Genomic DNA, 18794 nt, shown 5'->3' with positions numbered 1-18794 from the left:
CTGGGGTATGTGTATGGCCTTCCCTTGATGGTGTCCCAGACAGAATGGCTTCTCTGTGACCTCTCACAGACCTCTTCCACACCTGTGGACACATTCAAAAGATTGCCCAGAGGCTGTAACTTGAGCTTCACCAAGCTTGGGGTAACCAACTGGACAGGGTGGGCAGGTGACAGCCAGGGCAGGAACGTCTGCTCAGACATGATGTGCCTGGGTGCCCCTGAGGGAGCCACCTGTAATTTCAGTTCCAGTGGATTCAAGGCTGAGGTCTGCAGCATGGGCAACAAACAGACTGTGTTTAGTCATGAGCAGCTGGAGGAATACCAGGTGGGTGTGCGCGGTGGGTCCTGCCAGGCGGCACAGCTTGGTCTGGGATACGGGCAGCCCAGAGTCTCCTCAGAGCCCCGTTTGTGACATCAGGCTGTCTGTGTGGGTTTGGAGGGGCACACGGAGAGACGACCCAGAGACAGATCTGGGTCAAGCTGGGTTTTCTCCCCCACAGGACTGTACTTTCTTCACGAGGAAGGAGATCATGAGGTCAGTGGAGGATGAAGGGCGAGGACACCCAAAACAACTTTCTCGTCACTGCCGGGCCGTTGTGCAATCTTTTTGTTATCGCTCTGTTTTGTTTGCTTGAGAGTGAGCCTAGCCTAGCCTCAAAATTACCTCTGCCTTTTGGGATCACAGCTGCATGTCACTGTAGCTGGCTGCAATTAAAAAAAAATATATATATATATTGGGGAGGGCATGATTTGTGAGTGTGCAAATGTGTGTACACGCACCATGGTGCACGCACGTGTAGCAGTCAGATGAGAATTTGTAGAGTTAGGTTTTTTTTTTTTTCTGCTCCCTTTAAGTGGGTTCTGGGACTGAAGTCAGCTGGTCCAGCTTTCCAGTTTCTCTTTCCACCACGTGGGCTTTAGGGGTCAAACCCAGGTCATCAGGCAAGTCTTTTGAGTCATTTGCCATTTTTGGGGGGGGGGGTCCTCATGGTTTTCCTTTCCTCTTTCTTTCCTCCTTTCATTCTTTCTTCCCCCGAGAGACAGGATTTCTCTGTGTAGCCCTGGCTGTTCTGGAACTCACTCTGTAGACCAGGCTGTCCTTAGACACAGAAATCTGCCTGCCTCTGCCTCCCAGGTGCTGGGATCCCAAGCCTGTGCCACCATGCTCAGTGTCTTTGCCATGTGAAGGGAGCTGAGATGTAGCACCATCAAGTTCAAAGCTTTGATGTGGGTGTGGCCTCAAGGTCTGTGGGCTGAGACTGAGAAGCCACGCCCTGTCTGTCATACTGTCTGGCTTTTTGTACTGTGGAACTTGTCCTTTTACCCAAGGGTAGCAGGGAGCCACAGAAGGTGCTAGAGCCTTGGAGAGCTCTGCACACTGGAGCTTTGCGCTTGGGAGTCCACTGCGGAGCCGAGATCCAGCCCTGAGCTGTGAGTGGCATGAAGGAGACGGTGTCTGAGTATTGGCAGCCCCTGGGTGATTGCAGGTTCCTGGCTTGAGCCCAGGAGGATGGACACAGATGAACCTCCGATCTCACCCTTCTGTCTGTTGGGCCATTATCTGTGAAACCTAAGCCGGCTGCGGTTCAGCTGTGGGGCATCAGGCCAAGCCCCTCTTGTGTGGGCACAAAGCATCCATTATTGATGGGTACACCTCTCACCCATCAGCCCCATTGTCTGTGAGGACAACTGGCAGGTCACTTTGGCCATCACGATCAGATTACTGGGAGGGAAACTGAGGCTTGGGCAAGGAGGACTTCAGTTCCCAGGGCAGACGGACAGAGTCCTGATGAGTGGCATTCTAACTGGCCCAGGCTTCCAGATTGTTAAACAGAGTAACCAAGGCTGGGAGGACAGAGGAACTCACTGGATGGCACAAAGAGAGACAAACTCTGTGGGTCCTCCATATGGCTCAACAAACAGAGATGCTTGCTGCCAAGCCTGAGGATCAGAGTTCAAATCCCAGGACCCATATAGTAGAAGAGAATCCATTCCCACAAGTTGTCCTCTGACCTTGACACCTGTGCTGTAGCATGTACACGCATACACACAAATAAATACATAACTGTAGAAATATTTTTAAAGGAAAGATAAACACTCATGGCATTCCCCCACAGGACCCCAGACAAGGGGAGGGGGCCTTTAAAACTGAGCTTCCTCACCAGCTATTCTCGGGTATGTAGTCATGAGAAAACCCAGGGACATCCTTGTCCCTCTCAGCTGCTAGTTCCTAGCAGCTTGTGGACATCAGAGGTATCAAAGATGGTCTCTTTGAAGCAGGTGAGGAATTTGTGTGGAAAGGTTGTGTGTGTGCTGGTCAGTGTTTTGTATGTTTGCTTTAAAAAAAAAAATCCAACCAGAAGCAGCAGAAGTCCCACATCCCAACACCTGGGCAGAAGCCTGAGGAATGTGAACACGAGTTGCTTGTCTGACCCCTGCCCCACTGGAGGAATTGTCCCCTCCCCCTCCTAGTGTAGAGACAGCAAAAGGAGGTGGTGGCTTAGAGTGGAGGATAAGTAGAAGCAGGATCCTGTGAGGTAATGATGGAGGGTATAGATTATATACCCAGGTCTCTCAAACACTGGCTGTGAAATGATCAGCCATTAGCACCTCTTTCTTCTAGCTCCATCTTCCTGGTGAACTCCTACTCCTACTTCTAAGCCCAACACCAATGTTCCCTCCTCCAGGAAGCTCTTCCTTCTTACCTGGTTTCTACTTCCCCCCTCTACATTGGCCTTGTCTGTGGAAAGAGAGACAGGGGTATGGATTTCTGGCTCTGTGCACTCAAGGTTTAGACTCATGCCTGAGGCTTCTGGGGACCAGCATCCATCCTTGTGGAGTGAGTACTGTTAATGCACAAGAAGAGGGTCAAATCCCTTCTGCCTCTTGGTTCCCAGCCTTTCCCAGTTTGTCTTTCCCCACATCAGGCTGTTCTATCGATACCAGGACCTGGCCCCTCAGTTGGTGCCTCTTGACTATACCACCAGTCCCAAGGTGAAGGTGCCCTACGAGCTGATTGGCAGCATGCCAGAGCTGAAGGTAATTTGGGCTGTGGGTAAAGAGCAAAAACAGACTGAAAATGTCTCTATTGCATTCCTGTGTGGTCACGGGTACCCCCATTTTACAGAAAAGAAAACTGGGGCTCTGAGAGACACACACACAAGAAGGACAAGGTTAAATGACAGTCACGGGCTGGGGCATGTGGGATTCAAACCTCTTGCAGAGGCAAGCAAGTCTCTGTAAGTTTGAAGCTAGTCTGGGCTATGCAGATCAGAAAGACACAGAGGCAGAGGCAGGCAGATCTGAGTTCGAGGTCAGCCTGGTCTACAGAGCAAATTCCAGGGCAGTCAGAGCTACACAGAGAAACCCTGTCTTTTGTTTTGTTTTGTTTTTTGTTTGTTTGTTTTTTGAGACTGGGTTTCTCTGTGTAGTCCTGGCTGTCCTGGAATTCACTCTGTAGACCAGGCTGGCCTTGAACTCAGAAACCCACCTGCTTCTGCCTCCCAAGTGCTGGGATCAAAGGCGTGTGCCACCACTGCCCATCGAAACCCTGTCTTGAACCCACACACACAAAAGTTGTATTTTACTCTGCCAAGGGACATCACAGAAGGTTTACATCTAAGTTCCTTACTAAGGTCCTAAGCCTGTCTCCCCAGGGCAGCTCACTCATGCAACAACATGTCTTAGCTGATTGTCCGGTCCAGACTCTAACAGAAGTCTCTGATTCGAGGGCCAGGATCCTGGAGGAGACTCTCCAGCCACAGAGTAGATCAAGGTGTCATCTCTCCAGATGTGCAGAGCAGAGCATTGCTCTTGGTCTCTGCTTATAGGCTGTGCAGTGGGCATCATGGGGCTCTAGGACTGTGTCTGGTTATCTTGAGTGTGTGATATCACTGCATTCTGGTTATCAGGTGCAGCCTTGGGGGTAGTGGGGTTCCTGTCTAAGCTATCTTTACAAGTCTAAAAGGCATTTTTTATTATGCTCATTAAAGGAGGAATGTGTGTGGAAGAAATGGGGAATGTAGGGGAATGTGTGTGTGGGGTGATGTGTGTGTATGAGTATGGAATGTGGGAGAATGTGTGTATGTATAGAGACAATGTGGAGGGAATGTGTATGTGGGGATGGAGGGGAAATGTGTATTTATGTTTTGGAATGTGGAGGGGGGAGAATGTTGTGTGTGGGGAATGTGGTGTGTGTGTGTGTGTGTGTGTATGTGAATGTGTGGGGAATATGTGTGTGGGGAATATGTGTGTGTGAATGTTTTGAGGGGATGTGGGTGTGTGTGAATGTGTGTAGAGAATATGGGGGTGTATTTGGGGATGTGTGTGTGTGTGTGGGGGGATGTGTGTGTGTGTGTGTGTGTGTGTGTGCGTGTGTGTGTGTGTGTGAAGATGTGTGTGTATGTATGGGATGTGTGTGTGTGTATGTGTGTGTGTAAAGAAGGCAATATGTGTGTATGGGTGGAATGGGGAGGGAGGGGGATATGTATACATGGGGGGAACTGCCTGCAACTCCAGCTCCAGGGGATCTGACACCTCTTGTGGTTTCACTCAGAGGTGCTGAGAGACACCTATCCTGGGGAAACATGAATAAACATGTACTAACCCCAGATGACAGACCAAAGTACAGATATTACCAAAGCCCAACTTGGTGAACCAATGAGTTTTCTTGGGGTTCTGTGTTGGTCACTGGCTATGAAGTGTCACCATGACCACAGAAACTTAAATAAAGGAAAGGATTTAATTGGGGGCTTGCTTACAGTTTCAGAGGTTTAGTATCATCATGGCAGGGGGCATGGTATCACACAGGCAGACACGGTGCTGGAAAAGAGTTCTACATCTGGATCTGCAGGAAGAAAAAGACCCTAGGCCTGGCTACTGAAACCTCAAAGCTCCTCCGGCCCCTATGACACACTTCTTCCAAGGCCACAGCTTTAATCCTTTTCAAGTAGTGATTCTCCCTGATGACTGAGAAGTCAAATATATGAGCCTATCAGGACCATTCTTATTCAAACCACCACATGTTCCTTACTGGAGCAGAATGAATCTAAGACAAGTGTATTACCAAAGCTCACCCCAGCATGGGTGACAGCTCACAAAGCTGGGGACCTGGAGCTCACTGTACAGCCTGCAGAGAGCTCACTGGGTTAGAGTGTGTTCTTTCCAAGTGACTAAGTTGATCTAAGCCTCTTCAGGTTGGAGCCTCTTTTAAGCAGCCCAGCTTGTCTAAGGGCATCTCTTAGTAGTCCTTAGAGTATATATGCTCTTGGGGAAGTCAGGGCTAGTGAGTATTGTCAGTTTCAGGGACTTCCCAAGGCTACTTTGACTCGTGTGCTTTGTTTTGTTTTTGCTTTTTAGAGACAGGGTTTCTCTGTGTAGCCGTGGCTGTCCTAGAACTGGCTCTGTAGACAAGGCTGGCCTCAGACTCACTGAGATCCACCTACCTTTGCTTCCTAAGTGCTGGGATTAAAGCTGTGCACCACCACAGCCTAGGTTCTTTTCTTTTCTTTTCTTTTAAGATTTATTTATTTTATGTATGTGAGTACACTGTAGCTGTGTTCAGACACATCGGAAGAGGGCATCAGATCCCATTACAGATGGTTGTGAGCCACCATGTGGTTTCCAGGAACTGAACTCAGGACCTTTGGAAGAGCAGTCAGTGCTCTTAACCACTGAGCCATCTCTCCAGCCCCCTTAATTTCTATTCTTTAAAAATATATTATTGTATGTGTGTGGATGTTTTGTTTGCATGTATGTCTGTGTATCGTACTCATGGTTGGTGTCTGCATAGGCCAGAAGAAAATGTTGGGGTTATAGATGCTTGTGAGCCACCATGTGGGTGCTAAAAACTGAATATAGGTCCTCTGGAAGAGCAGCCAGTGCTCCTATCTACTGAGCCATTTCTCCAGGCCCTAAATTTATTTTATTTTATTTATTTATTTATTTATTTATTTATTTATTTATTTTTGGTTTTTCGAGACAGAGTTTCTCTGTGTAGCCCTGGCCATCCTAGAACTCACTCTGTAGATCAGGCTGGCCTCGAAATCAGAAATCTGCCTGCCTCTGCCTCCCAAGTGTTGGGACTAAAGGCGGGTGCCACCACTGCCTGGCTCCTAAATTTATTTTAAAAAGACAATATATGTGGATATAATTGTCAAATAATAACAAGGAAAGTATTTAAAAACAAAGAGAGAGAGAGTACACACATACTGATGATACAGCTGAGTGGTGTTTGCTCAGCATGTGTGTAGCTCTGTTTCTAACCCTGGAAACACACCCCCACCCCACACACCCACACCCACCCACACCCACACACATACACCCCTCCTTTCCCCCAGCCCCCTACTCCCCCAAATTAGAAAAGACCGAGGAAGGTTTACACAGGCCTCCTACAGCCTCGGAAAGCATCTAATTGGTTAGCTTGAATAACATGCCCTTCCCAGGTCCATTACAGCCGCTAGATAAATGTCTGCTTCTAATTGGCTTCCTTGGGTCATAAGCATCTTGTAGAACTGGAAATGGGGTGCACAGATGTGAAGAGTACGGTTGCCTGACTTCCTATCCCAGGCCCCCGGGTTCTGGGGAGGGGCATGGGCGATGTCTACGGGCTCTGGAGGAGCCTGGCAGAACACTCATCTGCCTTCCTGTTCCTAGGATAACCCTTTCCGCCAGAGGATTGCGCAGGTCTTCTCTCAAGATGGGGATGGTCACATGACCTTAGAGAACTTCTTGGATATGTTCTCAGTGATGAGTGAGATGGCTCCACGGGACCTGAAGGCCTACTATGCCTTTAAGATTTATGGTGCGTGCAGGGCCCTGGGGTGGGAACCAGGAGGAAACTATGGAATGCTTGTCTCCCCAGGGACTCCAATACCCACACAGCCTTGGCCTCCACCCTATCCCAGACCTCTCTGCATACTCTTCCACCCATATTAGGCTCATCCTTCCTTGAATTCATCAAATGCCTCCAGCCTCAGGACCCTTGCTTCTTCTGTGCCCTCTGCTTAGAATCTACAGCCTCAATGGGGTATTGTAGGTGGAGCTCCACCCCTGAGCCATGCACCCAGCCCCTCACAGAGAGAGTCTAGGCAGGGGCTCCACCCGGGAGCCCCCATCTGTCTCTGTTCAGAGCACATATAGATGTTCAATATTTTCTGAGTGAGAGCATAAGGAATAGCAGCATTTTTCTCAGAGTCTGGCCGGTAGGCCCTTACTACTCACAGGTGAGTCAATGAAGAATGATGCCGTAGTTCCCAGCACACGGTAGGTGCTCAGTAAATGAGCCAATAAAACCCTTCCAGGTCCCAACAGTTCACAGCTCCCACAGGCGATGGCTCATCTGCTGATTGAGTCACTTGTGCTCCTGTGTATGACCTCAGCCACATCTGCTGTGGAGGTCATCCAGAGCATACGGGCAGCTCTGTAATGTGAAAACAACCTTTTACATTATTTCTTATTTCAGCTTGTGTAGGGGGAGTTAATGAAAAAAAATCACAGCCACAGGGTCTGGCATACAATAAATACTTGATGAGGCAAAGAATGAATAAGAAGCAGCTATCACAATGCCTGGTACATAGTATGTACTTAATAAATACTTAAGGGAATGAATGCCAAAAAGTAACACATATGCCACACAGTAGGTATCCAGTAAATATTTGCTGAATGTATGGATAAATGAAGAACAGTTATATGCCTGGTACACTGTGCATGCTCAGTCAGTTGTGAATGATGGATGGATAAATGCGTTATCCCAAAGGCTGGTAAGCCAGAATGCATTCAACAAATGCTTGTTGAAATGAATTCATGGTGTCTGGCTGACACACAGTAAGAACTCAATAAATTGAATGAATGAAAAAGCTATTGCTTGGCATGCAATAGGCACTCCATAAATGCTTAAGTAAGAGAAAATCAGTCATCACGGTGCCTGGCACGCAATAAGTAAAATAAACAGTTGTCACACTGGTTCAGTGGCTCTCAGTGCCCAGGGTGCAAGGCTGTAGGGTAATCAGTAGGTGCTCAATAACTGCTGCATGAGTTCAGGGTATCCAAGTACAGTTTCAAACATGGGGGACAGACATGTCCTTCTGCTGCCTGGTGTCCCCCACTACTGTCAACCTCGCAGACTTCAACAATGACAACTACATCTGTGCATGGGACCTGGAGCAGACGGTGACCAGGCTGACTCGCGGGGAACTGAGTGCCGAGGAGGTGACCCTGGTCTGTGAGAAGGTGCTGGATGAAGCAGACGGAGACCAAGACGGGCGGCTGTCCCTGGAGGACTTCCAAAATATGATCCTGCGAGCCCCAGACTTCCTCAGGTGAAGGTTCAAACTCAGGCATGAGAATTCCTGTTGTGTCATCGGAGGCCTCAGGGAACACCCCCAGCTTCTCCAGTTTCATCCCACTCTGCCCAAGGACCATAGCCAGATGCTGTGAGCACCTCCTGTGGACAGAAGCAGTGTTTCCAACAACGGCCACAGAGGTTTGCTGTGAATGGTCCACACAGCTGTCCTTGGTAGCCTGGGATGGGCTCAGAGGCCTAGCTGCAGGGCTGGGGGTGGCTATATAGTTAACACAGTCAGAAGACGTTGACCTTGGGCTGCATCCTTCTGTTTGTTTGTTTGTTGGATTGATTGATTGATTTAGTTTTGCTTACATTTACTATGTAGCCCTGGATGGCCTAGAACTCTCTATGTAGTGCAGGCTGGTCTTGAACTCACAGAGATCCACCTGTCTCTGCCTCTGGAGTGCTGGGATTAAAGGCTTGAACCATCACTTGCCTAGCTATTCCCATTTATCAGATGAGTAAATTGAGGCTCAAAGGCAGCCAACTACCAGTTTTTAGTTCTAGAGCCAGTCTGGAAAGGAGTTGGGATGTGAATATTATCCAGGTAGGTGCTTACAATCCCCATGGAGATCTGGGCATGGTGGCACACATACCGGTAGTTGAGATATCCAGGAGTCTGAGGCAGGAGGATAACTGTGAGTTCCAGGGCTGCATGGGCTACAGAGTGGACCAGGGTCTTCAAAACCCCAAATCAACCAAATCAAGAACAAGTCTTGTGGTCTGGAGATGGAGCTCAAGAGCCCTGGCTGCTCTTGTGCTTCTGTTCCCAGCACCCCCATGGCTTACTGTCCATAACCTCAGCTCCAGGGGACCTGCCTGGCACACTCCTCTGGCCTCTGCAGGCTCCTTCATATAACATGCTGCATATAAACACACCCAGGTGTGTGTGTGTGTGTGTGTGTGTGTGTGTGCGCGTGTGTATGTGGTAAATATTTTAAAGAACATACTGTGGGAACTACCTGTAGAATGACCCCAAGGTTGACCCCTGGCCTCACACCTGGCCCCGTCAAGTCCCATGGGGGCAGGAAAACTACTGTCTGTGGTTTCTGATTTCTGAGGTGTTCCCAGGCCTGTGGTCCCTGCTTGCCTCTGAGTGTAGAAAGGGGGTGTTGAGGACCTGGTGGGGTGTTATCTGCGAGCTGTCAGTGACACCTTTACTTTCTGCACACAGCACCTTCCACATCCGCATCTGACATGATCAGAGGACAAGACCTGGCCCTCTACTCTGCTCTCTGAATAAATAGGAATCAAAAGTGCCTCAGGACCTCTCTGCCTTTTGCTGTGTGGACTTTGGGTTTTTGGTGTGGCTGTACCCACTCTGGGTTGCCATCTTGGAGTCAAACAACACCCTGACGACTTCCGGACCCAGGGCTCTAGAGGGGCAGGAACTTCACGGTTAGCATATGGAGGAAGTCCAAGGCCTCATCACAGCTCCTTTCTAGAGGCCAGTTTGAGCACAGGATCGCCTCATTTTTCACTCACACATCCATGTCTTGTGAGTTTTAGGAGCCCAAGGTTGTTCCAGAGCCTCTGTTTAGGGCACTCACCTGTTGAAAAAGTAGTTAGTTATCCCACCACACAGCCCAGTCACCCAGAATCTTCCCAGATGGCTCACCCAGTGCTTAAAGGCCTCAGGTCCTGGGGCTGGAGAGCTCAAAGCTATTCACAGACAGTTGTAAGCCATGGGGGTGCTGCTCTTGCAGAGGGCCTTGGGTTGGCTTTTAGTGGTCACATGGTAGTGACCCTCAACTGCCTGAACCTCCCATTCCAACAGACCCGATGCCCTCTTCTGGCTTCCATGAGCAACTGCACTGACACACATACACATTTAAAAATGAAAATAGGTTTGGCTGGAGCATGGTGGTTCACACCTTTAATCCAGGACTCAGGAGACAGAGGCAGGCAGATCACTGTGAGTTTGAGGCTAGCCTGGTCTACGTAGTGAATTCCAAGAGAGCCTCCTGTTACTCAGGAGGCAGAGGCTATTCTGGCACAGCCAGGGATACGCAATAAGACCCTGTCTCGATGATGAAGAAGAAGATGATGATGATGATGGGCAAAAGTCCCAGGTCCTCTCTCTCTCTCTCTTTCTCTCTCTCTCTCTGGTTTGTTTGTTTGGTTGTTTGTTTGGTTGTTTGAGACAGGGTTTCTCTGTGTAGCCCTGGCTGTCCTGGAACTCACTCTGTAGATCAGGCTGGCCTTGAACTCAGAAATCTGCTAGCCTCTGCCTCCCAAGTGCTGGGATTAAAGGCATGCGCCTCCACTGCCTGGCTCCCTGTCTCTTTTTTTGTGTGTTCTCCTGAGAAGTGACTGCCATCTTCACCGTCTTCTAAGTGGAGAAATGGGCCCAGAAAGGCCTATGCACATCAAAGATCACACAGCGCTTTAATGTAGGAATCCCTTCAGAGGACTCCTACTGCCAATCCATACCCTGTGCAGGTACCTTTGTGTTTTGGGGAGATATGCATGTGTGCACATGTGTTCTCATGCAGGAGGAGGCAGAGGGCAACTCTGACTGCTGCTCCTCAGACACTGTTCACGGTGGGCCTACATCTTTTTTATTATGTCATTGGTGGGGAGGAGTTACATGTGTGCCACAGCATGTATGGATTTGCTCAGCAGCACTGAAAGGTCATGTCCAGTTGTCCCCAGTGGCATCAGGGATGGGAGCTAACCTTCCCCATCAAAGAACCCAAACTGCAGATTTTCACAGGATCTACACACAACCTTCTGTAGGCCTTAAATGTCTACATAACTTGGAATAGTGATGTGATGTGTATGTTTTCCACACTGGTTCATTTAGGGAGACAAGAGAGGAGCATCACATGTTCAGTACAGATGCATTTCACTTTTTATTTACCTGGGGTTTCAAGGTGTAGCCCTGGAACTCACTATGGAGACCAGGCTGGCCTCAAACTCACAGAGCTCTTCCTACCTCTGCCTCTGGAGTGCTGGGGTTAATACTGGTACCACTATGTCTGTTTCACAATTTTTGTTCTTTGAGTCAAACTTTCATGCAGCTCAGGCTAATCTCAAACTCTGAGTAAGCCGAGGCTGGCTTTGGGCTCCTGACCCTCCCATCTCTGCTGCCCAAATGCTGGGGTATATAGCACACTCCGGGCCACAGATGCAATCATTTCGCATCCCCCCTCTGCCACCTCCCCCTGTGTGTTCTAGTGTATGACTGTGGGTGGGAGCATGTTTGACTGTCTGCACATCTGTCCTCCACCTTGTTGAACTAAGGTCTCTGCATTAGTGCTGCTGTGTACAGCAGCAGCCACCTCCCATCTCCTTGTAGCTGCTCTGAGGACATACATGTGTCCTACTGCATCAGCTCTTTGTGGACTCTGGGAAACTGAACTCAGGTCCTCTCAACCTTTTACTCACTGAGTTATTTCCCCAACCCACAGATGATGCAAAACTTTCAGAAAAAAAAATTTCATTCCTGAAGCAGAGGACAGAACCCAGGACCTTGCACTTGCTAGGCAAGCGCTCTACCACTGAGCTAAATCCTCAACAACTGGAAAAATATTCTTTTTTAAAAAAAATTTATTTACTTTATATATATGAGTACACTGTAGCTGTCTTCAGACACCCCAGAAGAGGGCATCAGATCCCATTACAGATGGTTGTGAGCCACCATGTGGTTACTGGGATTTGAACTCAGGACCTCTGGAAGAGCAGCATTGCTCTTATCCTCTGACACATCCTTCCAGTCCCAGAAAAATAGTTTTAATTGAATGTGGCTGAACATGAGAGATGGATCCCAAGAATACGGAGGGATAACACACGATACAGGCCTGGCATGTATGGGGTCCACCAAGTCTCTGTTGGAATCTTTGAAAATTATATCTGCTTATGAGTGTGTTTTTACACATGTATGTGGAAATCTGAGGACATCTTACAGAAGTTGGTGCACAGCTCTCACCAGGTGAGTCCTGTCAGGCATGGCTGAAAGTTCTTTTATCCTCTTACCCACTGGGCCATCTCACTGGGTCCCTAAAGAGGTGGCAGTGATTCTATTATTATTAAGACAATCAGCTCCCTTAGCTGGCACCTGCAGGATTCAGTCCCTTCATCTCTTCGGCACAGTTCTCTGGTTGTGAGGACGGGGGTGGGGACTGAAAAGGAGAGAGGAGGAATACCCAAGACACAGAAGGTCCTATCAGTACCCAGGGGCGAAAGGTGGTGGCGGGAGGTATTCCTCGGGCAGCCAGCCCTGGGCTTCTGGCAAGTCCACAGGCTCCTGGGTTGACAGGGCCCTCACCACCTTTCCACGCCAGGCTTTGACCCCCGAGAATGCCTCCCTCCAGCTGGCAGGCCTGGAGTCCCCAAAGGTAGTTTCTCTACCTCTCAGGGCCTGGGGCTCTGCAGGGTTTTGTAGAGAAGTGGTGGCCGCACAGGGGTCCTCAGAATGGCACGTACTGTCCCAACTGAATGCTCGAGTCACAGGGCTGTGGTGCTGCTGTGACACTCGCCTGGCATCCCCCAGCAGGTGCATGGCTGACAGGTGTGAAGTGAGCCGCTGTTTCACCTTCCGGCTGGTCTGAGGCAGGGACTTCAGGTTCTTCCACAGTTTCTGTCCAGGCTCCTCGAAAAGGGCTTTTGGGGAGCAGGAAGCCGATGCGGATTCTCCTTCAGTTGCTGTGGATGGCTTCCTTTCAGAAGCCTGGAACAGAGACGGGAGGTCTGAGGCCCAGCTGTCTAGCGAAGCTCCAGGCTGCCTCAGAACCTCAGCTCAGTGCCCTGAAGCTTCTAAGCACCACCCCTGCCCCATCTGCGCATCTCTGTGTGTGGCTTTCCCACCTGTCCCAAGGTTTGGGATGTTTTCTCAAAAAAAGACACAGTTGGGCTGCAGGTGTGGCTCAGTGAACTTACCCAGCATGCTTTTGGGGAAGGTGTCTATCATCAGCATCTCCCCACCCTTCTCATTTGGGGGTAGGGTAGAGTCATCGAGTATCCCCTGAGGCCCCTACCCACAATGGTCCATATACTGCCTTCTGTCGCTCTGTTCTGCAGACACACAGAACCCTAGGACCTTTGCACACACACCCCCATTTTTAGAATGCTCTTCCTGCATTTCTGTCTGATGTGGTTCCCTGCCCTCATATCCCAGTTCCTTGAAAACTTCTCCTGGATGCTTTCTCAGACATGTATCCAAACACATATCCAGAACACCAGCTTGCTCCATCCTCACAGCTCTCAGAACTTTCCACCACACAGGAAGTACAGCAAGGGCTTTAGCCTAAGGGGCATCCAAAGGCCCCCCTAGCCTCAGGGAGCCACGACACATATCCACCACTGATTCACCCATCTAGACTGGAGATTCATTGGCAAGCTCCTTCAATAAGCTAGCTGGTCCTTTAATCCCAACATTTGGGAGGCTGAGGCAGGAGGGTCTCAGTTTGAAGCCAGCCTGGACTACATAGGGAGTTCAGGGCAGACAGGGCTACATAGAGAGGCCTTGTCTCAACACAAACAAACAAAAAATATGCAAGGTCCTCTAGGAGGGGTGAAGAAAAAGTGCAGAAAGAGCCACCTGGACTGCAATGCTGGATGGGAAAGACAGAAAGGAGATATATACACCCAGAATAAACATGAGCCTTGTAGAAGTAAAGGTAAAAACAAGACTTTTGAGAAAGAAATAATGAGCCAAAACTACCTATAGTAGAGACATCTGCTTGTATAAGAAAAACGAAGGTTTTAAGGTCAGGAGGGCTGGGATGAACTAAAAGCTGATCAGAACATAAACTAACTGATAAGACCTGTAAGAGCAAGATTAGATGTTCTACCCCTCCCTGTACTGGACTCTGAGAACACCCTCACCCCACCAACTGAAATTCAGGGACTTTCCAGCTTGACCAGTTCCTGGGGCTTTCCAAATACAAGAGTTAAGTAAGGGGGCAATGAAGCCAAAAACAGTCCCCATGAGCAAACCAACCAATGCCTGAAGAGATCCTTTGTTTGATACTGCACCAATTAGAATAAGTCAACTAGCCCCATTGCCTTTGTAAAAGCATACAAGTTGTATGCTTCTTAGACTTAGGGTTGCCTCTTCCTACCAGGATGAGCAACCCCATGTGCATTGGCCACACACGTTGGATCAATAAACCTCACGTTACTGCAGCGATCCCTTGTCAAGTTGTGATCTGTGGGGTAGTGCGTCTAAGCTAAGACTCTCTGAGGGTCTCACAGGGTCTTACATCCTCTCAGTCTGGAAGTTATTCTCTGCTACAGGGCGATGTATGGGGGTGGAAGGGGAAGGTGGACACGGGACAATGTGGACTCTAGATCCAGGGACTAGGGAGGGAGACACCTGAACGAGGGTTCCTAAAAGACGAAGCCAGGCTAGTGCAATGGCCCTGTAGAGGGACCCTGAGGAGGAAAGGCAGAGAATAGAACAGCCCAAGAAGTTCTCAGGTTCGCTGATGAATCTGAATAGAAGAGGAACCTGCCGGCAGAGGAGCTGAAGTTGCAGACTTCGAGTACGCTTCTGGAGGGGCTGGGATGGAACCCAGAGCCTTGGGATACACCTGACAATGACCCCACCACTGAGCTACAAACCCAGAGGCTGAAACATGGAGTCTTATTTCAAAGTCTGAAAATCACTGGATTTTTTTTAAAAATTATCATTTATTTTATTGTTTTTTTTGAGACAGGGTTTCTCTGTATAGCCCTGGCTGTCCTGGAACTCACTCTGTAGACCAGGCTGGCCTCGAGCTCAGAAATCTGCCTGCCTTTGCCTCCCAAGTGCTGGGATTAAAGGCGTGAGCCACCACTGGCCAGCTTGGAATTTTTTTTTTTTTTAAATTACCTAGCTACAGAAGAGAACTCTTTCTAGAAAGGGCCTGTTCTAGCAGCATCTGTTTCTGACTGGCTCCAAGCCAAGCCGGAGGTATTCAGGGCCTACCTCATCCGGTGGGCAGGAAAAAGACCTTTGAACTTCCGTTCTTAGAACTTGGCTTTCAGCATCCTGAAGCAGGGCATTCGAGTATAGGAGGAGATCTTCGTAGTCCACGTTTGCTGGATCCTCCTGCAAAATGTGGAAAAGTCATAGAGCTCAGACCCAGCATTGAGAATGGTTGTAGAGAGCACCCTGGGGTGGGGTGTGGGGTGGGGTGTCTCCTAAACAGAGCTCTGAACACAGGCCACGCCCACAACACCTTGACCACGCCCACAAGTTTCAGTAGGAAGTGCCCCGTCTACAATTCTCACTGTCTTAGAAAGAGCTGCACCACCGGGCGGTGGTGGCGCACGCCTTTAATCCCAGCACTTGGGAGGCAGAGGCAGGCGGATTTCTCTGTTCGAGGCGAGGCCAGCCTGGTCTACAGAATGAGTTCCAGGACAGCCAGGGCTATACAGAGAAACCCTGTCTCGAAAAACAAAAAACAAAAAACAAAAAAGAGCTGCACCTACAGCAGAGTTTAGGCCACGCCCATTAACCATAAGAGGAGAGAGCCCCTCCCACAGCAGGTTCAGGCCAAATCAGTCAGAATCTGAAAGAGCGCATCTCACATCAGTGAGCTACGCCCAGCAGCCGACGAGGAAAGCCATTCCTGCAGATGAGCCCTTGTGAGTGCCACTCAGGGGACCTGCAGGGCCAGAGGGTCGGTGGGCAGTTGAGAGTGGCCTGGGCCTAGACCTCTGGCACTCCCTTCCCGCTGGCTGGGGTACCCTTCCCCCTACCTGCCCGCAGGCCTGGGTCAGCAGCTCCCCGAATGGCCGAATAGGCTTTTGTTGGTGGAAGGTGACCAGGGCATCCAGAGAGGCGTGAGTCACGTGGTCCCCAGCGAAGGCGAAAGTCCCGTCTTCTGAAAGCTTCACCATGAAGTGACGGCAGCAGGTCTGGGCTCTGTGGAGACACTGCTGTGGTTGAGACTCTGCCCTGGGCACTAGCCTCTTGGTGCACCTACTGCGCCTCTCTCTGTTTCACCACTCACCACCACACAGGGTTTCTAAGGTCCGTCGCAGAAGTTCTTAGGTGGATGAAATAAGCGGATATAAGCTAATTGTGGCGGTGCCTGCCTGTCATCCCAGCGCTGGGGAGACTGAGAGCAAGAGGATGGAGGCTTGGAGGCCAGCCTGAGCTACGTAGAGAGACTCGGTCTCAACTAAAACAGTAGTAGCAAAATGATAGTAATCCTTTCATTTTGAAGACACCATCTCATGTAGTCCAGGCTAGACTTAAACTTACTATGTAGTCAAGGACAACCTTGAATTCCAAATCCTTCTGCCTCAGCTTTCACCGTGCTGGGTTAAAGCTGTGCAGATGTGCACCCACACAGGATCAGCCTGGCTTTGAGACCCTCTCCCAAATAGGCAGATAGAAAGAGAGAAGCAAGGAAGGAGACAAAGGAAGAGGGCTGGAGGGAGGGAGGGAGGAAGGAAGGAAGGAAGGAAGGAAGAGAAAAAGAAAAGAGGGAGGAGGGCTCTACCTTGAATGTCCTAAGAAGCCAAAATCAAACTTTGGGGCCCTAGGAGCTTGCAGCCCTGGCTTCCTGGATTCAGACTCATGTCCCTAATTTGAAGGTGAGGGGTAAAGGAGGCAGGGGCCAACCCTCAGCTCTCTGCCTGTCTCCTTCCTCAGACACAAGTCTCAGGTCCACCCCAGTGTTCTAGCCAGGTCTGCAGATGTGGGCAGACCTCTCAGGCATGGGGGGCACCTTTGACCCTCTCCCAGAATCCCCAGTCTAGCTTGCCCATGGCCTTACTTGTAGGAAAGGGTGTAGCCCACATGGCTGTGGCTGACTCGGATAAGAAAGGTCCCCAGGGGTTGTGACTCCAACAGGTTCTCAGCAGCCCTGGAGAGGCACAAAGAAAGAAGCCTGGCTGGATATGGAGGCAAGCAAGCATAGGGGATGGCTTAGCAAGCCGGGGTTCCATTTGGCTCCGACTAAGCACACAACCTTCTGATAGTAGTGTGGCTGGCAGCCTGGCTTTCTCACCTGCATGCTGTGTGTTCGTGTGCACCCTCTTCCCTCTGAGCAAGGCACACAGCAGCCATGGACTCCCGTGTGTACACCTCTCATTTAAGAATGGGGTAAGTTTTCTCACCCCTAAAAGCAGTCAAATTTAGTTTCTATTTGAGTGTATTCCCAGTGTATCTAAGATGAGGAACTGAAGGGCTGATCCAGGGCTGGCCAGATGGCTCAGAGGGGACTTGATGTCAAGCCTGACTGCCTGAATTCAGTCTCTGGCACTCATATGGTAGAAGGGGGGAACAGATTTTCACAAGTTATCTTCTAACCTTCATACACATACTAAAGAAATAAAATATAATAAAAATGTAAATATCTTGTTACAAACAAACAAACAAACAAAACAAGTCTGACCCAGCTTCAACTGATCTTGGGTAGATGGTTAGGCAAATGGTGGTTATCTTTCAAGAGGTCTTTTGGGTGAATCCTTCATTTCTCTCATCTTAAACCTGTGCATAATTGGGCATGCATATGACTAGAATCAGTTGCATTATAGTACAGACCTACATCATCTAAGCATGTGAATCAAAACAGAACCACTTACAGTAGACCCCCTAGAAACTAAATTCTTCCTCTTGGAGTGCACACCTTTGGTCCTAGCACTTCAGAGGCAGGTAGGTCTCTGAGTTCAAGGCCAGCCTGATCTACAGAGTAAGTTCAAAGATAGCCAAGGCTACACAAAGAAACCCTGTGTCTAAAAGAAAACAAACAAAAAGACCTCCCCACAAACACTTCCCCCAAAACAAAATGAAGATCTGGATCACAAGTGTGCCCTCCATTTCTGGATTGATTAGAAGTCCAAATGAAAACAATAACCAGGTAATAAAGCCTAACATGGTATAGTTCTACCATGTTCTTTGTTCAACTGCAAACACATAAACAATAAGCCTAGCTGGGTGGGATCCTGTCCTGAGGTCACCACTTCCTTAATCTGTTTATTTCCTTGAACGTGGGATTCAGCTCCATTTCACTTCCTGGTGCCCCTTTATTCTTTGACCTATACATTTTGTACTTTTCCTTTCAAAACTTGCTATGCTTGATCAAAACACTCTGAGACCGAACCACAGGATAAAGTCTAAACTAGACTTTTTGAGACTTCCTTTTTCAGTGCGCTGAATCTCTTTACCTTAGTCTCAGGTAGACTCCCCAGAAAAGGGAAAAAGGCAGCCACATTCTTCACCAAAACATTTGTAAGAATGATCTCTAAGACACATACTAAAATTCCTCTCCTCTGAAATTTTCTCCAGTCAGGCACCAATATCTTCTATATTTCTTCTAGGATGGCCCATTACGTCCCACTTAAAGCATTCCACTTCCTTCTTTCTTTCTTTCTTTCTTTCTTTCTTTCTTTCTTTCTTTCTTTCTTTTTCTTTTTCTTTTTTTTTGGTTTTTCGAGACAGGGTTTCTCTGTGTAGCCCTGACTGTCCTGGAACTCACTCTGTAGACCAGGCTGGCCTCGAACTCAGAAAT

The 18794-nt window shown here is 49.0% G+C and overlaps 2 protein-coding genes across 4 annotated transcripts in view; one reads left to right on the top strand and one right to left on the bottom strand.

The window, feature by feature from the left end:
* The first annotated feature begins 263 nt into the window (after window positions 1-263).
* Window positions 264-9602, top strand: Cib3 (calcium and integrin binding family member 3). 2 transcript variants are annotated; one of them, XM_031390951.1, is made up of 6 exons: window positions 264-324; window positions 500-534; window positions 2927-3038; window positions 6654-6801; window positions 8122-8317; window positions 9518-9602. In XM_031390951.1, the coding sequence occupies exons 1-6, from the start codon at window positions 274-276 to the stop codon at window positions 9537-9539; spliced, it is 564 nt and encodes a 187-aa protein (XP_031246811.1). In that variant the 5' UTR covers window positions 264-273; the 3' UTR covers window positions 9540-9602. The 2 variants fall into 2 exon arrangements, with proteins under 2 accessions (XP_031246811.1, XP_031246812.1); XM_031390952.1 differs by lacking the exons at window positions 500-534; window positions 2927-3038 and having other exon boundaries at window positions 274-324.
* A 2623-nt stretch (window positions 9603-12225) lies between these two features.
* The window catches only part of Hsh2d (hematopoietic SH2 domain containing), a 13798-nt gene continuing 7229 nt past the window's right edge, over window positions 12226-18794 (bottom strand). The window contains exons 3-6 of one of the 2 annotated variants that reach the window (XM_031340277.1): window positions 17058-17147; window positions 16033-16198; window positions 15257-15379; window positions 12226-13015 (exon numbers count right to left, since the gene is read on the bottom strand). In XM_031340277.1, coding sequence (XP_031196137.1) covers window positions 12512-13015; window positions 15257-15379; window positions 16033-16198; window positions 17058-17147 — 883 coding nt within the window. In that variant the 3' untranslated portion in view covers window positions 12226-12511. The remainder of the gene's footprint in view (window positions 13016-15256; window positions 15380-16032; window positions 16199-17057; window positions 17148-18794) is intronic. The other variant, XM_031340278.1, reaches the window with a different exon arrangement.

The sequence above is a fragment of the Mastomys coucha genome, unplaced genomic scaffold, assembly GCF_008632895.1.
Source record: "Mastomys coucha isolate ucsf_1 unplaced genomic scaffold, UCSF_Mcou_1 pScaffold22, whole genome shotgun sequence".
NCBI lineage: Eukaryota > Metazoa > Chordata > Mammalia > Rodentia > Muridae > Mastomys > Mastomys coucha.
This window is presented reverse-complemented; position numbering and strand designations above follow the sequence as displayed.